Here is a 17951-nt window from a genome sequence, read left to right on the forward strand (position 1 = left end):
CCTGAACTTTCCAGATTAGGTCAGAGCCTCAGAGAGGTAACTTAACTTTCAAAGGTCACATTGTCAGGAAGAGGCACAGGTGGGACCCAAACTCAAGTGGTGGGGTTCCAAGGCCGCGTTCTTGACCCCAGGCCCTGCTGCCCCTAAGCAGCTGCTGTGGTGAGGCCAGGTGGGTGTGGGGCTGACTGGAGGCCTTCCCCACCTGCTGCAGGAGCCCAGAGGGGCCCAGGGGGGCCCAGGGACCTGCACCAGGGAGGATCCCTGGTCCACTCCTTTCCCTGGGCTCCCAGAAGCACATCTCTGGTGGCCGCAGCCCAGATGGCCTTGTTCTGTCCCCCGAAGCGCCTGCTCTGGAGCAGGACTCTTCCTAAGGCTGTCTGATGCATGGGTCTTCAGGGTCCTGATGGTTGGGGTCCTCTCACCTTCTCGAAGCTGTACTCGCTGGACCAGACCCCGTGGAGGATTTGGCGATAAATGAGCTGGGTGCTGACTGGGTCCTCTTGGGAGTTGTGCCACGGGGTGAAGAACTCCTTCCGGAAGTAGAGGCGCCAAGGCGACTGGCGCTCGGTCTCCCCCCTCTCCCGGGCCAGCTGCTCACATTGGGCCACAGCATCCATCACATGGTCGCGCCCGCTGCCCAGGGACCAGAACTGAGGGTGGAAATTGCGGCGGCAGGAGTGAACAGCTGCTGTGCTCCAGGCCCCATGGGGACACCTGCCCTTGGCACACACTGGCAGACCAGACAACAAGAGCTGCCTGGACAACCTCAGGGCTCCTCCCCAAGGGGTGTGGCCTGGCAATAACCCCTGCCAGTGGGGGGGCCCCCCTCCCACAGGAAGGCCCTCTTAACATGTTGGAACACCTTGATTAGTTGGTTGTCATGAGCTTATCTGGGCCTAGTCGGGGCAGGGGTCCTGGGCATCCGGGGGGACAACAATGTGGGGTTCAGGTGAGGCAGTGATTGTGTGACACCCCCCTCCCATTGCTGCATGGGAATCTGAGCTCCCCGCATGGGGGAGTGAAGCAGGATGTGAGCTGCTCAGGTATGGTAACAGGCCTGCCAGGTGAGCATGTAGCACTGTTTGGGGTCGAGGTACAGCTACTGGACTAAGTGTGTGAGTGCTGAGGCAGGAGGACAGGCTGCCTAGTTAGGAGGCACGTCTATGAGAGGGAGTTTGTATTTTCTTAGCAGCCAGAAAGGCAAGCGGCAGCTAGGCTAGCATGGTGCAAGGGTTGGCGCTGGCCTGCATGTATGAAGAAGGTGGGCAGTGGATGGGACCCCTGGCCAGTACCTTGTCATACACGGCAACCTGCAGAGAAAAGCCCAGGCAGTCGCTGAGGCCCTGTTTGTGGGCGATGTGCAGGCAGACTTCCCTAGACGTGGAGGCTGAGTCCACCATAATGGTCAGGCTCTCGCCCGTCGCCAAGGTGACATGGATGGGGATGTGCTTCTTGGATTTGACCGCCTGGGGTAGACAAAGACTTAGGTCCTCTGCCCAGGAAGCCCCTGGGCTCAGCTGCCCGCGCTGGAGCTCCTGGAGCCCTGGGCCGGAAGGCCAGCCCACCACCCTCTTCCCAGCCTGGTGGCCCTGCAGGCCCATCCCCATGGGTTCCGAGTGTTGGGCCTTCTGAGGCCCTGCCTGGTTCTGCAGGGAGTTAACACAGTCCTGGCCAAGAGAGGGTTGCTGAGCTGACAGACTATCAGGGGGCAAGAGGCGTGTTGCCCACGGTGCTGTGGAGGTACTCCCTGCCCGCCTTCCACCCCCCTGGGGTGTGACTTGCAAGTGGAAGGCCTCGTTTTAACATGAGAGCTTAGGCCAAGTGTCTCAGAACCACAGAAAGTCAAAAGCTCTTGGAAATGGCCACATCTTGTATTCCGGAACGTTTTGGGATCCAAGGAAGCTACTGTTCTTCTGTGTATGGCAGGGTGTGAGCTCGGCCACACAGCTGCTGCAAGTTCATGTGCAACTCCAAGGTACATGGGCAGAGCAGGTAGATAATGTGGAAGAGAGAGAGGTCCTGTGAACTTGGGTGACAGGGCAAGGATGGGAGTGAGTGTGGCGGGAGGTCACCCTGGCATAGGGCACCATGGAGCAGGGGTGGGTGCCTTCCAGGAGCTGCAGGTATAGTGGGGGACAGGGGTGTCCCCTCAACCCTGCCTGCTTCCGAAGGACCTTTCCTGAGGAATTCATGGGTGACACAAACGACAATGACACCAATGAGGACAACCTTGGGTGACTATGAAATGCAAATGTCCCCAAGTGGACTTCTTGTCCCCTTCAGCTAGCAGGGCCCTAAAGGAATGTGGATTTAGATGTGGGGATGGCATTTTTGAAGCCTGGGCCAGGATCCCACGTGGGGCTCAAGGGATGCTGGCACACAAGGCACCACGTGGGGTTGGGGGGCCCAGAGCACACACTTCCTGATGGCAGGACAAAAGCACCTCATGAGCTATTCTAGAGGAGCCCTGGGGCCTGGCCTTGTCCCATACTCATGCTCTTGTGGGCTCCTACCTGCAGCTCCAGCCAGGAGGGGGGCTCCATGCGCACCCCGTTGACACAGGTGCGTTTCAGGCGCTCAGCACAGAAGGGCCCGTAGCTGGCTGGCCCTTGACCAATGAAGTTCAGCAGATACTGGTGGGCAAGGAAGGGAAGGGAAGACACTTAGAATGGAGGCCACTTTCTACTTACTGTCCAGATCCTAGAAACTTTAAGACTAACTGTAACTATGTGAGGTGATAGGTATGTTACCTTTCCTGGTAATCATTTTGCAATATACACCTATGTAAAATCACTACACTATACACCTGATGCTTGGACAATATGTCAACTCTGTATCAGTAAAACTGGAAAAAAATTTAAATGAAAATAAAAATGATAACAGTGTGGGCAAAGGTGCACAGACATGGGGCTCTCACACTATAAGAAGGAATATAAATTGGCACATTTCTGAGGAGCCATTTGTCAATATGTTTTAAATAATAGATAGTTTCTTTTTTCTTTTTTCTTTTTAGGGCCATACCTGCAGCATATGGAAATTCCCAGGCTAGGGGTCCAATCAGAGCTGCAGCTGCAGGCCTGCGCCACAGCCACAGCAACACCAGATCCGAGCGGCATCTGTGACCTACAAGGCAGCTTGCGGCAATGCCAGATCCTTACCCCACTGAGTGAGGCCAGGGATTGAACCCGCATCCTCATGGATACTAGTTGGGTTCTTACCCCGAGCCACAGCAGGAACTCCTAAATAGTGCATAGTTTTATAATGTGTGTGTGTTTTTTTTTTTTCTTTTTCTTTTTAGGGCCATGCCCACGGGCGTATGAATTCCCAGGATAGGGGTTGCATTGGAGCTGCAGTCACCACAGCAACACCAGATCTGAGCTGCATCTTCAATCTACACCACAGCTCAAGGCAATGCTGGATCATTTACCCACTGAGAGAGGCCAGGAATCAAACTTTTGTCATCATGGATATTAGATTTGTTTCCACTGAGCCACAACGGGAACTCCCTAAAATGCGTGGACTCTTTGACCTAACAATTCCAACCTATCATAAAGGCAGATATATAGCTTCTAATCATGGTGGTATTGATGGTGATGGGCAAAGGGAAGATGATCCTAAATGTCCGTCAATGAGTAAAATTCGCTCTGGGATAGCTCTCAGAGATGGCATGAGTACTGCTATTTGGGAAAAGTTTCTGACATGAGAATACACTTATGGAGATAAGTGAAAACTTCAGAAAAGCTGATTTTCAAAATACATTTGACAAGATGTTTTGAAAAATTTTCAAATCTTTTTCTTTCGGTCTATTTTTTTTGGCTGCACCCATGGCATGTGGAAGTTCCCAGGCCAGGGATCAAACTCATGACACAGCGGTGACAATGCTGGATCCTTCACCCACTGAGTGTGGCCAGATATCGAACCCGTGTCCTCATGTATGCTAGTTGGGTTTGCTAACCACTGAGCCATGACAGGAACTCCGCATAATACTTTTATAATCACAACCAAAAGGCATCAGTAATGAAGCCTGGGGGCTCTAATACTTGGACCACCTCTCTCATTAGTTCTAAGGCCACAACAGAGATGCTGTAGTCAGTCTCTAGTGGGTGCCCACACTTGGAATACCCTTGCCTTCTCAATGCCCATTTCGCCTACCACCTCACTGTCTCCTGGTGACGGAGCCCAGGGGAGATGATCCTGCAGATCCTGATTAGGGGCCAGAAGAAGCATTCTCTCTTATAGACAAGAAGCAGGCCCAGACAAGCCCAGGATGCCGCTCATCCTGGCCTGCAGAAGCAGGTGAACCCCGCCATGGGCTGGGATTTTTAGATCTGCTCCAGAACCCTGGGCCCACTCATGTCACCCCTGCCTTCATCCCCTACCCCCAGCCCTCCCCACCTTCATGAGCCTCTCGGAGGGCGGGAAGCAGCCCAGGCACAGGCTAAGCAGGATCCAGCCCCGGGCCAAGCTGCTCTTTTTGTAGTTCTCAGACAGCTGCTTGCAGATCTGGCAGTAAATCTCATCCCTGAAAGACACAGAATGCTGGGGGGCCAGGCCAGGGGTTGGCTCTGGGGGAGAGGAGGAGACAGGAGTGCAGGGGCAGCACACAGCTCCTCTTGCACCCTGCTGGGGCCATGTTTGCAGGGAACCTCCAGCCTCCTCACCTCCAATTGTGCACATTGGCCTCACATCCAGGCCCAGTGTAGACCCTTCATCCTTCTGGACTGTGCTCCCTCCAGTGTCTTCCCAGGGCTCTGTGCCCCCACTCCTGTCTCACCAAGGCCTTAGCCCCTCCTCCTTACTGTCAGTCATCTTGGTCCCCTGGGCCTTTGCTCCCTCCCTCACCAACTCTGCCCTCAAGACCTTGGCCCTCCAGCTGTGGGGCACGGATGCAGTGAGGGTCCAGGGGTCTCCAGCCAAAGCCTTCCCTCTATTAGGCCAGCCCATACTGATTGGCTCCTTTCCTTAAGCCCACAATTTATTCTTTTTTTTTGCTTCTTAAGGCTGCACCTGCAGCATATGGAAGTTCCTGGGCTATGGGTTGAATCAGAGCTGCAGCTGCTGGCTTACACCATAGCCATAGCAACCTCGGATCTGAGCTGAGTCTGCAACCTACACCACAGCTCACGGCAATGCTGGATCCTCAATCCACTGAGCAAGGCCAAGGATCAAACCCTCATCCTCATGGATGCTAATCAGGTTCATTAACTGCTGAGCCACAATGGGAATTCCAACCCCACAATTATTCCAAACCTTTCCCCTCTGCCTAGAGGTCTCCACTGTTACCCTGAATGTAGCCCCCCTCACCCCCTGCAGGGAGAAAAGTGGAGACCTCATGGGAGAACCCCTCAACTCCTCAGCTCCTGAGAGCCAGTGAGGGGACTGGTATCCTGAATAGGGTGAGGTGGGGACTGACCTGAGACTGGGCCGCAGGATGGCGAAGCCCACGATGAACTGCACCTTCTCCAGATTGGACATGGGTCGTTCTGAGAGGGGACCATCAGACGCCTCTTCTCCAATGTTCAGCTGGCTGGCCACCTTGAAACACAGAGGCAGCAGTCAGGACAGCCCTGATCCTCCCCCTCCCCCCCGTTTTTTTTCCTTTTTAGGGCCGCACTCATGGCATATAGAGGTTCCCAGGCTAGGGATCCAATAGGAGCTGTAGCCACTGGCCTACGCCATAGCAACGCTGGATCCGAGCCATGTCTGCAAACTACACCACAGCTCATGGCAATGCCAGATCCTTAACCCACTGAGCAAGGCCAGGAATTGAACCGATGTCCTCATGCTATCTGGGTTCGTTAACTGCTGAAATCCTTTTTTTTTTTTTTTTTTTTTTTTTTTTTTTGTGCTTCTTAGGGCCACAACCGAGGCATATGGAGGTTCCCAGGCTAGGGCTCCAATCACAGCAACAGCTGCTGGCCTACACCACAGCCACAGCAATGCAGGATCGAGCCTTGGCTGCGACCTACACTGCAGCTCACGGCAACACCGGATCCTTAACCCACTGGGCGAGTCTAGGGATGGAACCCACAACCTCATGGTTCCTAGTCGGATTCGTTTCTGCTCTGCCACAACAGAAACTCCTTTTTTTTTTTTTTTGGTCTTTTTAGGGCACCACCAGTGGCATATGGAAATTTCCAGGCTAGGGGTGGTGGAATCAGAGCTGCATCTGCCAGTCTACACCTATAACTATAGCAACTCGGCATCCAAGTCATGTTTGCAACCTACATGTTTGCAACCTACATAGCAGCTCACAACAATACTGGATCTTTAGCCTACTGAACAAGGCCGGGGATCAAACCCTTGTCCTCATGGATACTAGTCGGGTTTGTTACCACTGAGCCACAACAGGAACTTCTGATTCTTCCCATATATAAAGGAGGATGTGGGTGCTGGGACCAGGCTGGGGTCCTCTGTCCCAGGGCTCACCTGGCCTGTGACCCTGGAGGACCGCTTCAGCTTCATGGATGAGATGTCCTTGGTCCCTCTGTCCCTGCGGCTGGGCCTCTGTGGATAGAGACAGTTTCTGAGGGAAGGTGAGCTGGAACAGTTCCTCCAAATCTGACCCGACAGCTGCTTAGGGTGGGGGCTAGTCTCCAGTTCACCCCGCTGTTTCCCAGTCTGATTCACAAAGCAGCGTGTGCACCCTCATCTCTGCTGAGCTGTTCAACACTGAAGCATGCATCCTCCTCCTCAGGGCTGGGTGAGGAGACACAGGCCAGGGAAGGCAAGAAACCGGACAAAAACTACCCGGCCAGTCACCAGCCCTCTGGGCTCAGGACTGTTCTGATTCCAATGCTTGGATGTCTTGCCAGTCAAGCAGGCTGGATCTGTGCCCAGGTGCTCAGGACAGCCCCAGGCTATGGTTCTTCTCAGTGACAATTTGGCAGATGAATTGGAATACACTCTGCCCACTGCCAGGTTGGGGCTTTGCCAGTGGATCAGGACTCTAGGCTGTGGGGCCTGGGCTGGGTGAGGAAGGTTCTACCTCCAGCCATCAGGATCTGCTGGTTCTTTCTCTCTTTTCTTCTTTTTAGGGCCGCATGTGTGGCACATGGAAGTTCTCAGGCTATGGGTAGAATCGGAGCCGTGGCTGCCAGCCTACACCACAGCCACAGCAATGCAAGGTCCTTAACCCACTGAGCAAGGCAAGGGATGGAACCTGCACCCTCATGGATACTACTCGGGTTTGTTACCCCTGAGCCACAGTGGAAACTTTAGGATCTGCTGGTTTTCTTAGGCAGGGGTCACACCTTGTCCTAATGGTAACATGAGAAGTTGCCACCTAAATTAGAGTTCAGTGTGCAATGGGCTTGGGCTGGGTTGGGCCCAAGTCTAGAACTGGGCACACAGGGGCCAAGTGTAAGACATGTTAGCTGGCAAGGAAGGGTGGGCAGCACTTATGGGGGGGTTTGAGGTTGGGGGCTCAATAAATGTGCAGGAAGGAACACTTGAGATCTGACCTCTGGGAAGCCAGGCCTGCTTCTCCATGTGCTTACCTTCCAGAGGTGTTGGTAGCTGGAGTACCTCCCAGTGTCACCTCCTTGAGTGGTGGCCAGCCTCCAAGGTGGCCCCTGGTGACCCCTGCCTCCTGACACTCTTGCCCACCGTGGTATGTAGGCATTGCATCTTCCTTCCTCTTTCTCCCTTAGGTCACTCATTCTGGAGGAAGTGTACTGTGACAACCCTTGAGCAGCCCAGTGGAGGGGCCCAGGTGGCCAGAATTGAGGCCTCCCATCAGCAGCTACATGAGGTAACCCATTTAGAAGAAGATCCAAGAGCCCCAGTCAAGCATCTGGATGACAGCTTGACTGCAACCTCTTTGGAGACCTTGAGCCAGAACTAATTAGCTCAGCCACTCCTGACCCTCAAAAAGTGCATGAGATAATAAACGTGGGCTGTTTCAGGCTGTCAGATTTAGGGGGCAATTTTTTTGCACAGCAGGGGTAACTATTACACTCTGAAGAGCCCACATCTCTAGAGCTCAGAGAGTCAGGGCAACTTGCTGGTAATTCCTGGACCAGATATGGCCACGTGATCCCAGGCTGAAGACTCCATTAGATTCCACAAAGGTAGTCTGCACATAGGACTCACAGCTCTCTGATGTGATATCGTGATTTTTTTCCCCCCTTTTTACAGCTGCACCAGTGGTATATAGAAGTTCCCAGGCTCGGGATCAAACTGGAGCTGCATCTGCAAACTACACTACAGCTCATGGCAACACCGGAGCCTTAACCCACTGAGTGAAGCCAGGGATTGAACCCACATCCTCATGGATACTATGTTGGGTTCTTAACCCATTGAGCCACAACAGGAACCCAAATTGAGATTTATAATAAGAAATATATATTTGGCCTTTGTCCCCATTATTGGCACAGAGCTCCTAAAACACTTGTAATTTCTTGTGATAAAAGTGTCTTTTTATGTTAATGAGGTGACTTTGGAAAGCACCTAAGGGTGGGGCTGGCTGCCAGTGGACAAAGGGAGAGGGCAGGGCCTGGAGACTGAGTTCAGCGGCCAATGCTTAGTCGATCATGTCTGTATAATGAGGCCTCCATAAACCCCCAATAGGACAGGGTTCAGAGAGCTTCCAGGTTGGTAAACATGTGGCGATCTGGCAAGAGTGGTGCCTGGAAAGGGCATGGAAGCTTCCTCATTTTTCTCCATACCTGACTCTATGCATCTCTCCCATCTGGCTGTTCTGAGTTGCATCCTTTTATAATAAACCAATAACCTAGTAAGTAAAACATTTCTCTGAGTTTTGTGAGCTGCCCTTGCAAATTAATCGAATACAAGGAGGGGGTCGTGGGAACCTCCGATTTATAGCCAGTCAGTCAGCAGTATGAGGAACAATCTGGACCTACGATTGAAGTGAGGGCTGTCTGGAAGGACTGAGACCTGAACCAGTGGAATTTGACATTATCTCCAGGCAGATAGTGTCAGAATTGAGTTAAATTGCAGGATACCTAGCTGGTGCTGAGAATTCTTGGTGTGGGGAAAAACCCACATAACTGGAACTGGTGTCAGAATTATAAGCAGTCAGGGGCTCCAGCTGCTGGTGGCCCAAGTTCTGTCACTGCTGTGTAATTCCTTTGGACTATTCTTGGATAATTCCACTGAGATTACATCATGAAACTTGGGCCTTAGGAAGGACTTCTGACCAAAAATGGATGTGCATTAACCTTCCATCAGAGGGCAGGGTAGAACGCGGGGAAAGAACTTGGTCTACGAATTCAGAAGTTTTCAAAGCCCAGCTGTCACACGTACCCACTGCAATCTGGGGGCAAGCCACGTCACTTCTCAGTTTCCTTGGCCATAATAAAACTTAATAATCCCTCCCTTGTAGGGACGGCTCATCTGGGAATTAACCGAAGAGAAGCAACTGACTCAGCACGTGGCCAGACGGTAACAACACCTGTTGTCGTTATCATTACTATTCTATACATTTGAATCCTGTATAGGTGAAACTCAGTATTCAGAGCCCTGGAGACCCTTCCCTATAGTGACTGCATAATTCACAGAGACCTGGGTGTAACGCCTGACCTAGAGTTCCTGAGTACAATTCAAGACCGAAAACATCCCAGGGGCCTCTGGGTTCAGTGAGTAATGTTCGCTCCATGTCTTGCCACCCCTTTCTGGTCCAGCACCCGCGGGGCCCTGAGACTGGAGGGCATCTGCTATTTTTTTTGGGGGGGGGAGGTGCCCTGTGGCACATGGAGTTCCTGGGCCAGAAATCAGATCCACACCTATGCTGCAGCTGCGGCAATGCCAAATCTTTAACCCACTGGGCACCAACTGTGGTGGGCCGGGGGATCGAACCTTCGTTCCAACGCTGCAGAGATGCCACCGGTCCCACTGTGCCACAGTGGGAACTCTGGGCATCTGCCCTTTGGGCCACCATCACCACAAACCTGTGACGATCCGCCTTGCTGTGGAAGCTGAGTGCTGCTCCCCTTATCCAGGGCGTCGTGGATCTGCCGCATCACCGAGCCATCTCGCAGGGTGTTCCTGGCAAAGAGCACTGGCTCCGGAAGGTCCCCCATGAACCTCAGGATGATGCTCCACACAGCCAGGGCGGCCTGGGGACATGCGGACAGAGCACCCGGCTGGACTCCAGCTCACACACAGCATGGAACCCACAGGATCCTGCCCCTTCCTTGTTCCCACTGAACTCGATGGAGGCCTGAGCCACCAGAAACCAGAGGGGCAGGTACCGAGCAGTCAGCATCGTCCTCGTGGTAGAGAAGAGGGTATCGGAGGGGCCGCCGGATGTGTACGTGGCTGGCGGATTTCTGGAAGTAGGTCATGGCGAACTTGGGGAAGGTGTACTCAGCCAGGCCGTCCTCATCCTCCTCGGGCTCCTCCAGCATGGGGACTGTGTCCAGGTCGACCTCGGGCAGCTTCTGGGTCTTCACGTCTAGATCCTGGGTATCAGTGAGAAGGAGGGGGCAGCTGTCCTTTCAGATGTTATCTGGCAGTGTGTGTGCATCTTTGGGGCCAGGGAGCGCCAAGAAGATTCTGTCTGGTTATCAACAGGGTGCAGAATTATCCATTCCTCCCCCTCCCCTGCCCTCAATGGTGCTGGACCCCACCTGGTGGGTGCTGGATGGGCCTCGGTGTGAAAGCCACAGGTACATGGCAGTGTGCCCTCAGAGCCCTCTGCCTGCAGATCTGGGCACTCTGGACACCCCTCACTCCCTGCCTGCTCAGCCACCTCCACTGCACAGATGTTGGAGGTTACGATGGGGAGTGGAGTGGAGCATGGATGGGAGGAGGGGAGAGTATGAGCACCTGGGGAGGGGGTGCCAAGGCCCAGAGCAGGGTTCAGGGAGAGTCAGCAAAACAGCCCCAGAGCTGTCCTCTCCTGCAGGCCCTTCCACCCTGCCACCCCCCTACTCCATCGGACACAGTCTCCTCCTGCCATGTGTTAGCTTTCTAAATTGGGCCCCCAGGTTACATTCTGCAAAAGCAGCAGCCGCCAAGGTGCTCTGTGACAGGAGCCAAATGATCATGGGAAAAGCTGCCTGATTGAAAGCCCGGTAACTCTTGCACAGTAAAATCTCCCAGAAGCCTTGCAGGTAAGAAACCTGCTTGCTTGAAAGTAAACAGAAACCCACACTCTTTTCTTTGCCTCTTCGCCCAGGACCACAGAATTCACTTCCCCACCTATTCTGTCAGCCCCTGAGCTGAGTCTTAGCTTCCTAGTACAGCTTAGAAGTGGGCTGTCAGGGACTTGACAAGGCCCCCCAACCCCCTGCCTCCTTGCCAGGCCGGACCCTTGAATGGCAGGGCCCATCTTACCTCGAAGCGTGGTGGGGCTGGACCCTCCTGCCCGCCGACCAGGGAAGGTAGGAAGCCGAACACCTGCTCTACCATCTCTGTGTCGGTGATGGTGTCGTAGATGGACTTACGCTTCCGGCTGGGGACCACGTTTGGGCTCTTCTGCTCTACAGCCGGGATGGCCAGAGGCTCCTGCACAGACACCCCACGGGGCCACGGTCACCACAGGCCTGGCTGGGGCAGCAAGCCCCGCACAGAAGCCAAATAAACCTCCTCTCGCCCCCGTCTGTCCAAATAGATGCATTTTGCTAAAAAATAATAGCAAGAGGGCCTGGAGATCCACCAGCCTGGGCTTCCCGTTTCCCAGTGGAGAATCAGAGGTCCAGAGAGGAAAGATGCTGGTTTGTCCCCACATGGTACCATGACAAACACCATCAACACCCCCCCTCCCCGAACCTGGCTGCGAAACCCACTCAAGCCCACTCAGTCCCTTCACTCAAAGAGCCCAGAGACTCCCATGGGAGAGGGCCCTAGGCCTGCCCTGGTTGTGGCCTGTCTGGGGCTATACGGGTGCAGGGTGTGCTGTGACGTGGCTGACACTCTGCTCTCTTTCCTGTCTTGGCCACCGTTCTAGTGCTTTGCTCAGTGGACCTGTTTTCATCCACAGAGCAGGGGCAGGCATCATCCAACCCCTTTTCCTTATCATCATTGCCACATGAGCGAGAGCTGAGGAGTGGGGCTGCATCTCAGCTGCCCTCTGGATGGGGGAAGTGGGATCACGGGAGGGTGAAAATCCAAAACGAGGGGCTGTGCATCTTGGTGCCGCTGCCCTGCTCCCAGCCCTCCCCCTTCTCCTGCCCAGACTCTCCTCTTGGTATTTCTCTGTCCTCAGCCATCGGCTCATGGCCCAGGAACCAGGGGCCTTCCCTTTCCTCTGCGGAGCCCTGGCCTCCCATGACTCAGCTGGCCCTGGTTTCCTGAGCTTGCCAGGGACTAACCAGCCCTGCTGAGAAATTGTCCTTAAGGCTAAAGGGAGGGGGCCCAGGAGAGCTTGAATTCTGGATTCCAGGTATAGGACTGTCCTGCTGAGGTGACACGTCTCCTGTGAGCCCCAAGGTGTGAGCTAGGTGTGCCAGACTGTCGCATGAGGGCCTTCTACAGGAATAACTGCACCAGGAATGGGGCAGGTCTGGAGAGAGTCCTGTGTTGCTGCTCACTCCTCCCGTGTGCCCGCCCTCATTTGGGCCCAGACACCCCCTGCCTGCCCGAGACAGCAGTGACCACCTACACTGGCTTTCTGCCGCCTGAAGTTCCGCCGGGCAGCCATGCCCCTGGCGTATGCCTGGATGACCACCACGGCCTTTCTCCTGGCCTGAACTTGCTGGCGCACCAGGTAGCCCCGGCAGAGGGCCTGCAGTTGGACCATCCTCTGTCTCAGGGCCTGGAACTGCTTGGTCAGCAGGTGGCTGCGGGCAATGGCCTGAAGGCGCTCAAAACCCAGGAGGATCTGCAGAGGCAAGAAGGATGGGCATTCACAGAGCACAGAGAGGGGACAGAGAAGGAGAGGCAAGGTGTACTCATAGATTAGCTTCACAGTGGTCTGCTTTTGGGCAAAGCGCTGGTGCTAACCTTTTACCCACCTATGAGCAAGGGCATATTAAGTGAGCTACAAGGAGCTTAGAACAGACTCTGGCATGAAATAAGTGCTAAAGAAGTGGATTTTTTGTTTGCTTTTTCTTTTTAGGGCCACACCTGTGGCATATGGCAGTTCCTGGACCAGGGGAATCAGAACTGCAGCTGCCGGCTACACCACAGCCACAGCAATGCCAGATCCGAGCTGCACCTGTGACCTACAGCTCACAGCAACGCCAGATCCTTAACCCACTGAGCGAGGCCAAGGATCGAACCTGCATCCTCATGGTTACCAGTCGGATTCATTACTGCTGGGCCATGACAGGAACTCCTCTTCCTTTTCTCTTTTGCTGCATTCATGGTGTATGGAAGTTCCTGGGCCAGGGATTGAATCTGAGCCACAACTGCAACCTATCCCATAGCTGGGGCAACGAGGATCCTTAACCCACTGTGCCACATTGGGAACTCCCCTCAACATTTGTTTCTAACTGGACAGTTGTCCACTGCTCCTGCAGGCTCAGCCTCCCGAGTGAATCCTCTTACCAGCTTGAAGTTCCTCCTGTTGTAGTAGCCTCTCCACCCAGCCTGGAGGGTCACAGCTGCCTGCCTCTGCCTCAGAAATTCCTTCCTAGAAGCAGAAATGCAAGTTGGTGGTAACAACTGTGGAACTTTTAAAGCCTTGGGGGGAAAAGCTTTATTCATTTTGCATGTTTATCACTTTTATTATTGTTACACTGTTATTACACTCTCCGCAAATCACTGAAATGTTCTTGACTATCTTCACAGTCTCATGCTCATCTATAAATTTATTTTTTGCACCCCATCCTTGCATTAGTCATTCGATTCCAGAATGAGGTGTACTTTCTAGTAACAAGTTTCCATTCTGAAAAAAAAATGATTTTGAAAGGAAGAGAAATAATGAAGTGCTGGGCAAAATGAATACGTACAATATTTCTTTTTGAGAAGGCTTTCTAGGCTGAAAGACCGGCAAGGAACTTAAAGCTACTGCCAAGCACTAAATTTGTGAATGAGGACAGTCCAGTTTTTAGAGTAGTTAGGAAAAAGTGTCCCCATTCCCCATAAAGAGCTATGAAAGGATAAAACCCATTTCCAACTTTTTACACCTTGCCAGACTCTTCCTGCTCTCTCTGGCCACTAACCCACGTGTCCACCAGAAATCAGGTCAGAAATCTCAGGACCAGGGATTTCTCTGGGGCGCAGGTCAAGGCAGAGGGCAGCCCAGTCAGCTCCATGGAGCTGCTCCCTCCACAGGGAGGAAAGTGGGCTGAAGATGGAGGAGGGAATGGAAAACCTGGCCTCTGGGGAGTCAGAGATGCATATGGAGGTACCTTTTATCCTGCATTTAACTGAGTTTTCTTATCACCTCTAATAATTTTTCAGTTTTCCTAGGTTTAGAACAGCAGATCTCAATCATATTAAAAATCATCTTTGGGGAGTAGGGGGGAGGGGGAACTGGATGCAGGTGGTTAAAAGGTTATAAGATAAATAAGTACTAGGGATGAAATGTACGTGATGACTATAGTTAACACTGCCTAATGGGATACATACAGGAAAGTTGTTAAGAGAGTAAAGCCTAAGAAGGATTTTCATTGCAAGGAAAAAAATGCTTCTCTTTTCGTTTTTGTGTCTGTATGAGAGGATGGATGTTAACTAAACTTATTGTGGTAATCATTTCTTGATGTATGTAAGTCAATTCATTATGCTGTACACCTTAACCTTATAGTGCTGTAGGCCAATTATCTCTCAATAAAACTGGGGACAAAAACCTCCCAAAAAATCAAGAAAAAAATCATTGATGCCTGAGCCCCACCCAGTCCAACTAAGTCAGAATCTTTGCTGTGGGAAGAGAATCTATATCTATACATCTATCTTTTTTTTTTTTTTTTTTTTTGTCTTTTTAGGGCCACACCGATGGCATGTGGAGTTCCCAGGCTAGGGGTCCAATTGGAGCTGTAGCTGCCAGCCTATACCACAGCCACAGCGATGCTGTGGGATATGAGCTGCATCTGCAACCTACACCACAGCTCACAGCAACGCCAGATCCTTAACCCACTGAGCAAGGCCAGGGATTGAACCCGTGTCCTCATGGATACTAATTGGGTTCATTTCTGCTGAGCCACAAAAGGAACTCCTGTACATCTATCTATTTAATTTTTTTTGGTACATGTACACACACATAATGATTCTAATATAAAGCCAAAGAAAAACTGAATTATCTAAAAATAAGATAATTTGTCTGAGAGTTCCCTTGTGACACAGTGGGTTAAGGACCTGGCACTGTCACGGCAGTGGATTGGGTTGCTGCTGTGGCACGGGTTCATTCCTTGGCCCAGGAACTTCCACAGGCTGCAGGCATGGCCACAAAAAAAAAAAAAAAAAAAAAAAAGAAAGAAAGAAAGAAAAAAGAGAGTATATGTCTTTAATATTTATACCAGTGGATCTCACCTGGGGGTGATTCTGGCCCTCACCCCAGGCACACTTAGCAATGCCAAGACATTTTTGGTTGTCATAAACGAGGCTGTGGGAGGAAGACACTATTGGCATCTACTGTGTAGAATTTAGATGCTGCTAAAACCCCTACAGTACCCAGGACAGCCCCAGTTCGAATCAGACTAGAAATCAATAATGGAAAGCCAACAGGAAAATCTCCAAACACTTGGAAACTAAAGAACATGCTTCTAAATAATCCATGGGCCAAAGAGGAAGTCTCAAAGGAAATTTTAAAAAATTAACCAAATAAAAATGAAAACACAGGGAGTTCCCATTATGGCTCAATGGGTTAAGGACCCAACGTTGTCCCTGCGAGGACACAGGTTTGACGCCTGGCCTCACTCAGTGGGTTAAGGATCCAGCATTGACATAAGCTGTGGTGTAGGTTGCAGATTCGGCCTGTGTCTGGTATTGCCTTGGCTGTGGCATAGGCCCCAGCTGCAGTTCCAATTTGATCCCTAGCCTGGGAACTTCCATATGTCTCAGGTTTGGCCACTTAAAAAAAAAAAAAAAGAAAAAAGAAAAGAAAAAATACAACATATGAAAAAAATTGTGAGACAAAATTAAAGCAGGGATGAGTGAGAGATTTATAGCACTTTACGTTAGAGTAAAGCAAAAGCTTTGGATCAATCATCTAAGCTCCTACCTCAAGAATCTTTCTTTTTTTTTTTTTTTTTTTTTTGGCTGTGCCTGCATCATTCAGAAGTGTCCGGGCTGGAGTTCCCATTATGGCACAGTGGAAGCAAATCTGACCAGGAACCATGAGGTTGCAGGTTCGAGATCCCTGGCCTTGCTCAGTGGGTTAACGATCTGGCATTGCCATGAGCTGTGGTGGAGGTCACAGATGTGGCTAGGATCTGGTGTTGCTGTGGTTGTGGCTGTGGCTGGTAGCTGTAGCTTTGATTAGACCCCTTGCCTGGGAAACTCCACATGCCACATGTGAAGCCCTAAAAAAAAAATACCTGGGCAATGGAACAGAACAGAGAACCCAGAAATAGACCCACAAATACGTCTGACTGCTTTGTGAAAAAAGTGCAAATCAATTCACTGAAGGAAGGATGGACTTTTCAATGAATGATGCTGGAACAACATACATAGCAAAAATTTTTTAAAAGAACCTTGACCTAAGTCTTACATCCTATAAAAAATTCACTTAAAATGAAAACAGATCATGGACCTAGGTATAAAATGTAAAACTACAGAACTTTAGGAAAAAAATGGGAGAAAATTTTCTGGCCAAAAGTTCTTAAAATTAACACCAAAAGCATGATCCATAAAAGGGAAATCTAATAAACTGCAGAGTTCCTGTGGCTTGGTGGGTTGAGGACCTAACATTGTCTCTATGAGGATTTGGGTTCAATCCCTGGCCTCTCTCAGTGGGTTCAGGGTCTGGCATTGCCACAAGCTGTAGTGTAGGTCCCAGATGCGGCTTGGATCCTGTTTTGCTGTGGCTGCGGTATAGGCCAGCAGCTGCAGCTCCAATTCGACTCCTGGCCTGGGAACTTCCATATGCTCCAGGTGCAGCTATGAAAAGAAAAAAGAAAAAGAAAAAAGAGAACCCCTACCCCCAGCCCCAGCCTCCACAACTGCAAACTCTGTTAAGAGAATGAAAAGACAAGCTGTAGGCTGGGAGAAGATATATGAAAAACACACATTTAACAAAGGACTTACTAGTTTACAATATATAAAAAACTTTTTTTGGAGTTCTTGTTGTGGCTCAGCAGAAATGAATCTGACTAATATCCATGAGGATGCAGGTTTGATCCCTGGCCTCGATGAGTGGATTAAAGGATCTGGCGTTGCCATGAGCTGTGGTGTACGTCGCAGACATGGCTTGGATCTGGCGTTGCTGTGGTTGTGGCATAGGCCAGCGGCTACAGCTCTGATTTGACCCCTAGCCTGGGAACCTCCATATGCCACAGACGCAACCCTAAAAAGACAAAAAAAAAATTTTTTTTTTAACTCAACAAAGAATCTAGATAGAAAACAGGCAAACAATAGACCCGTCACCAAAGAGGAGAGATATATTGCAAATAAGCACATGAAAAGATGTTCAACATCATTAGCCTTTAGAGAAACATAAAACCAAAATGAGTTATCATTACACACCTGTCAGAATGGCTAAAATTAAAAAAATACTGACAACACCAAATGCTGGAGAAGATGCAGAGAAACTGAATAATTCATACACTGCTGGTAGGGTGTAAAATGGAACAGTTCCTCTGGAAAACAGTGGCAGTTTCTTAAACTAGAAAACATGTAACTACAATGTGACCCAGTAGTTTCACTCCTGGGCATTTATCCCAGAGAAATGAAAACTTACATCCACATAAAAGCCTGTACACAAGTGTCTATAGCAGCTTTATTCATAACAGCCAAATTCTAGGAACAGCCCAGATGTCCTTCAACAGGTAAATGGCTACACAAACTGTGGTCCATCCAGGCCATGGAATAATACTCGGCAATAAAAAGGGACAAATACCGATGCATGCAACAACTTGGATGAATCTTCAAAGAATTATGGTGAT

At 51.0% G+C, this 17951-nt stretch overlaps 1 protein-coding gene across 2 annotated transcripts in view; it reads right to left on the reverse strand.

Moving 5' to 3' along the window:
* Positions 1 to 17951, reverse strand: part of MYO7B (myosin VIIB) — a 93127-nt gene that overhangs the window by 14959 nt on the left and 60217 nt on the right. For both annotated transcript variants that reach the window (XM_021076153.1, XM_021076154.1), the window contains 11 exons: positions 13456 to 13540; positions 12569 to 12787; positions 11302 to 11472; positions 10215 to 10424; positions 9912 to 10079; positions 6430 to 6507; positions 5414 to 5535; positions 4396 to 4522; positions 2514 to 2633; positions 1293 to 1466; positions 423 to 650 (listed from right to left, as the gene is read on the reverse strand). In XM_021076153.1, the coding sequence (XP_020931812.1) occupies positions 423 to 650; positions 1293 to 1466; positions 2514 to 2633; positions 4396 to 4522; positions 5414 to 5535; positions 6430 to 6507; positions 9912 to 10079; positions 10215 to 10424; positions 11302 to 11472; positions 12569 to 12787; positions 13456 to 13540 (1702 nt within the window). The remainder of the gene's footprint in view (positions 1 to 422; positions 651 to 1292; positions 1467 to 2513; positions 2634 to 4395; positions 4523 to 5413; positions 5536 to 6429; positions 6508 to 9911; positions 10080 to 10214; positions 10425 to 11301; positions 11473 to 12568; positions 12788 to 13455; positions 13541 to 17951) is intronic.

The sequence above is a fragment of the Sus scrofa genome, chromosome 15, assembly GCF_000003025.6.
Source record: "Sus scrofa isolate TJ Tabasco breed Duroc chromosome 15, Sscrofa11.1, whole genome shotgun sequence".
Lineage (NCBI taxonomy): Eukaryota > Metazoa > Chordata > Mammalia > Artiodactyla > Suidae > Sus > Sus scrofa.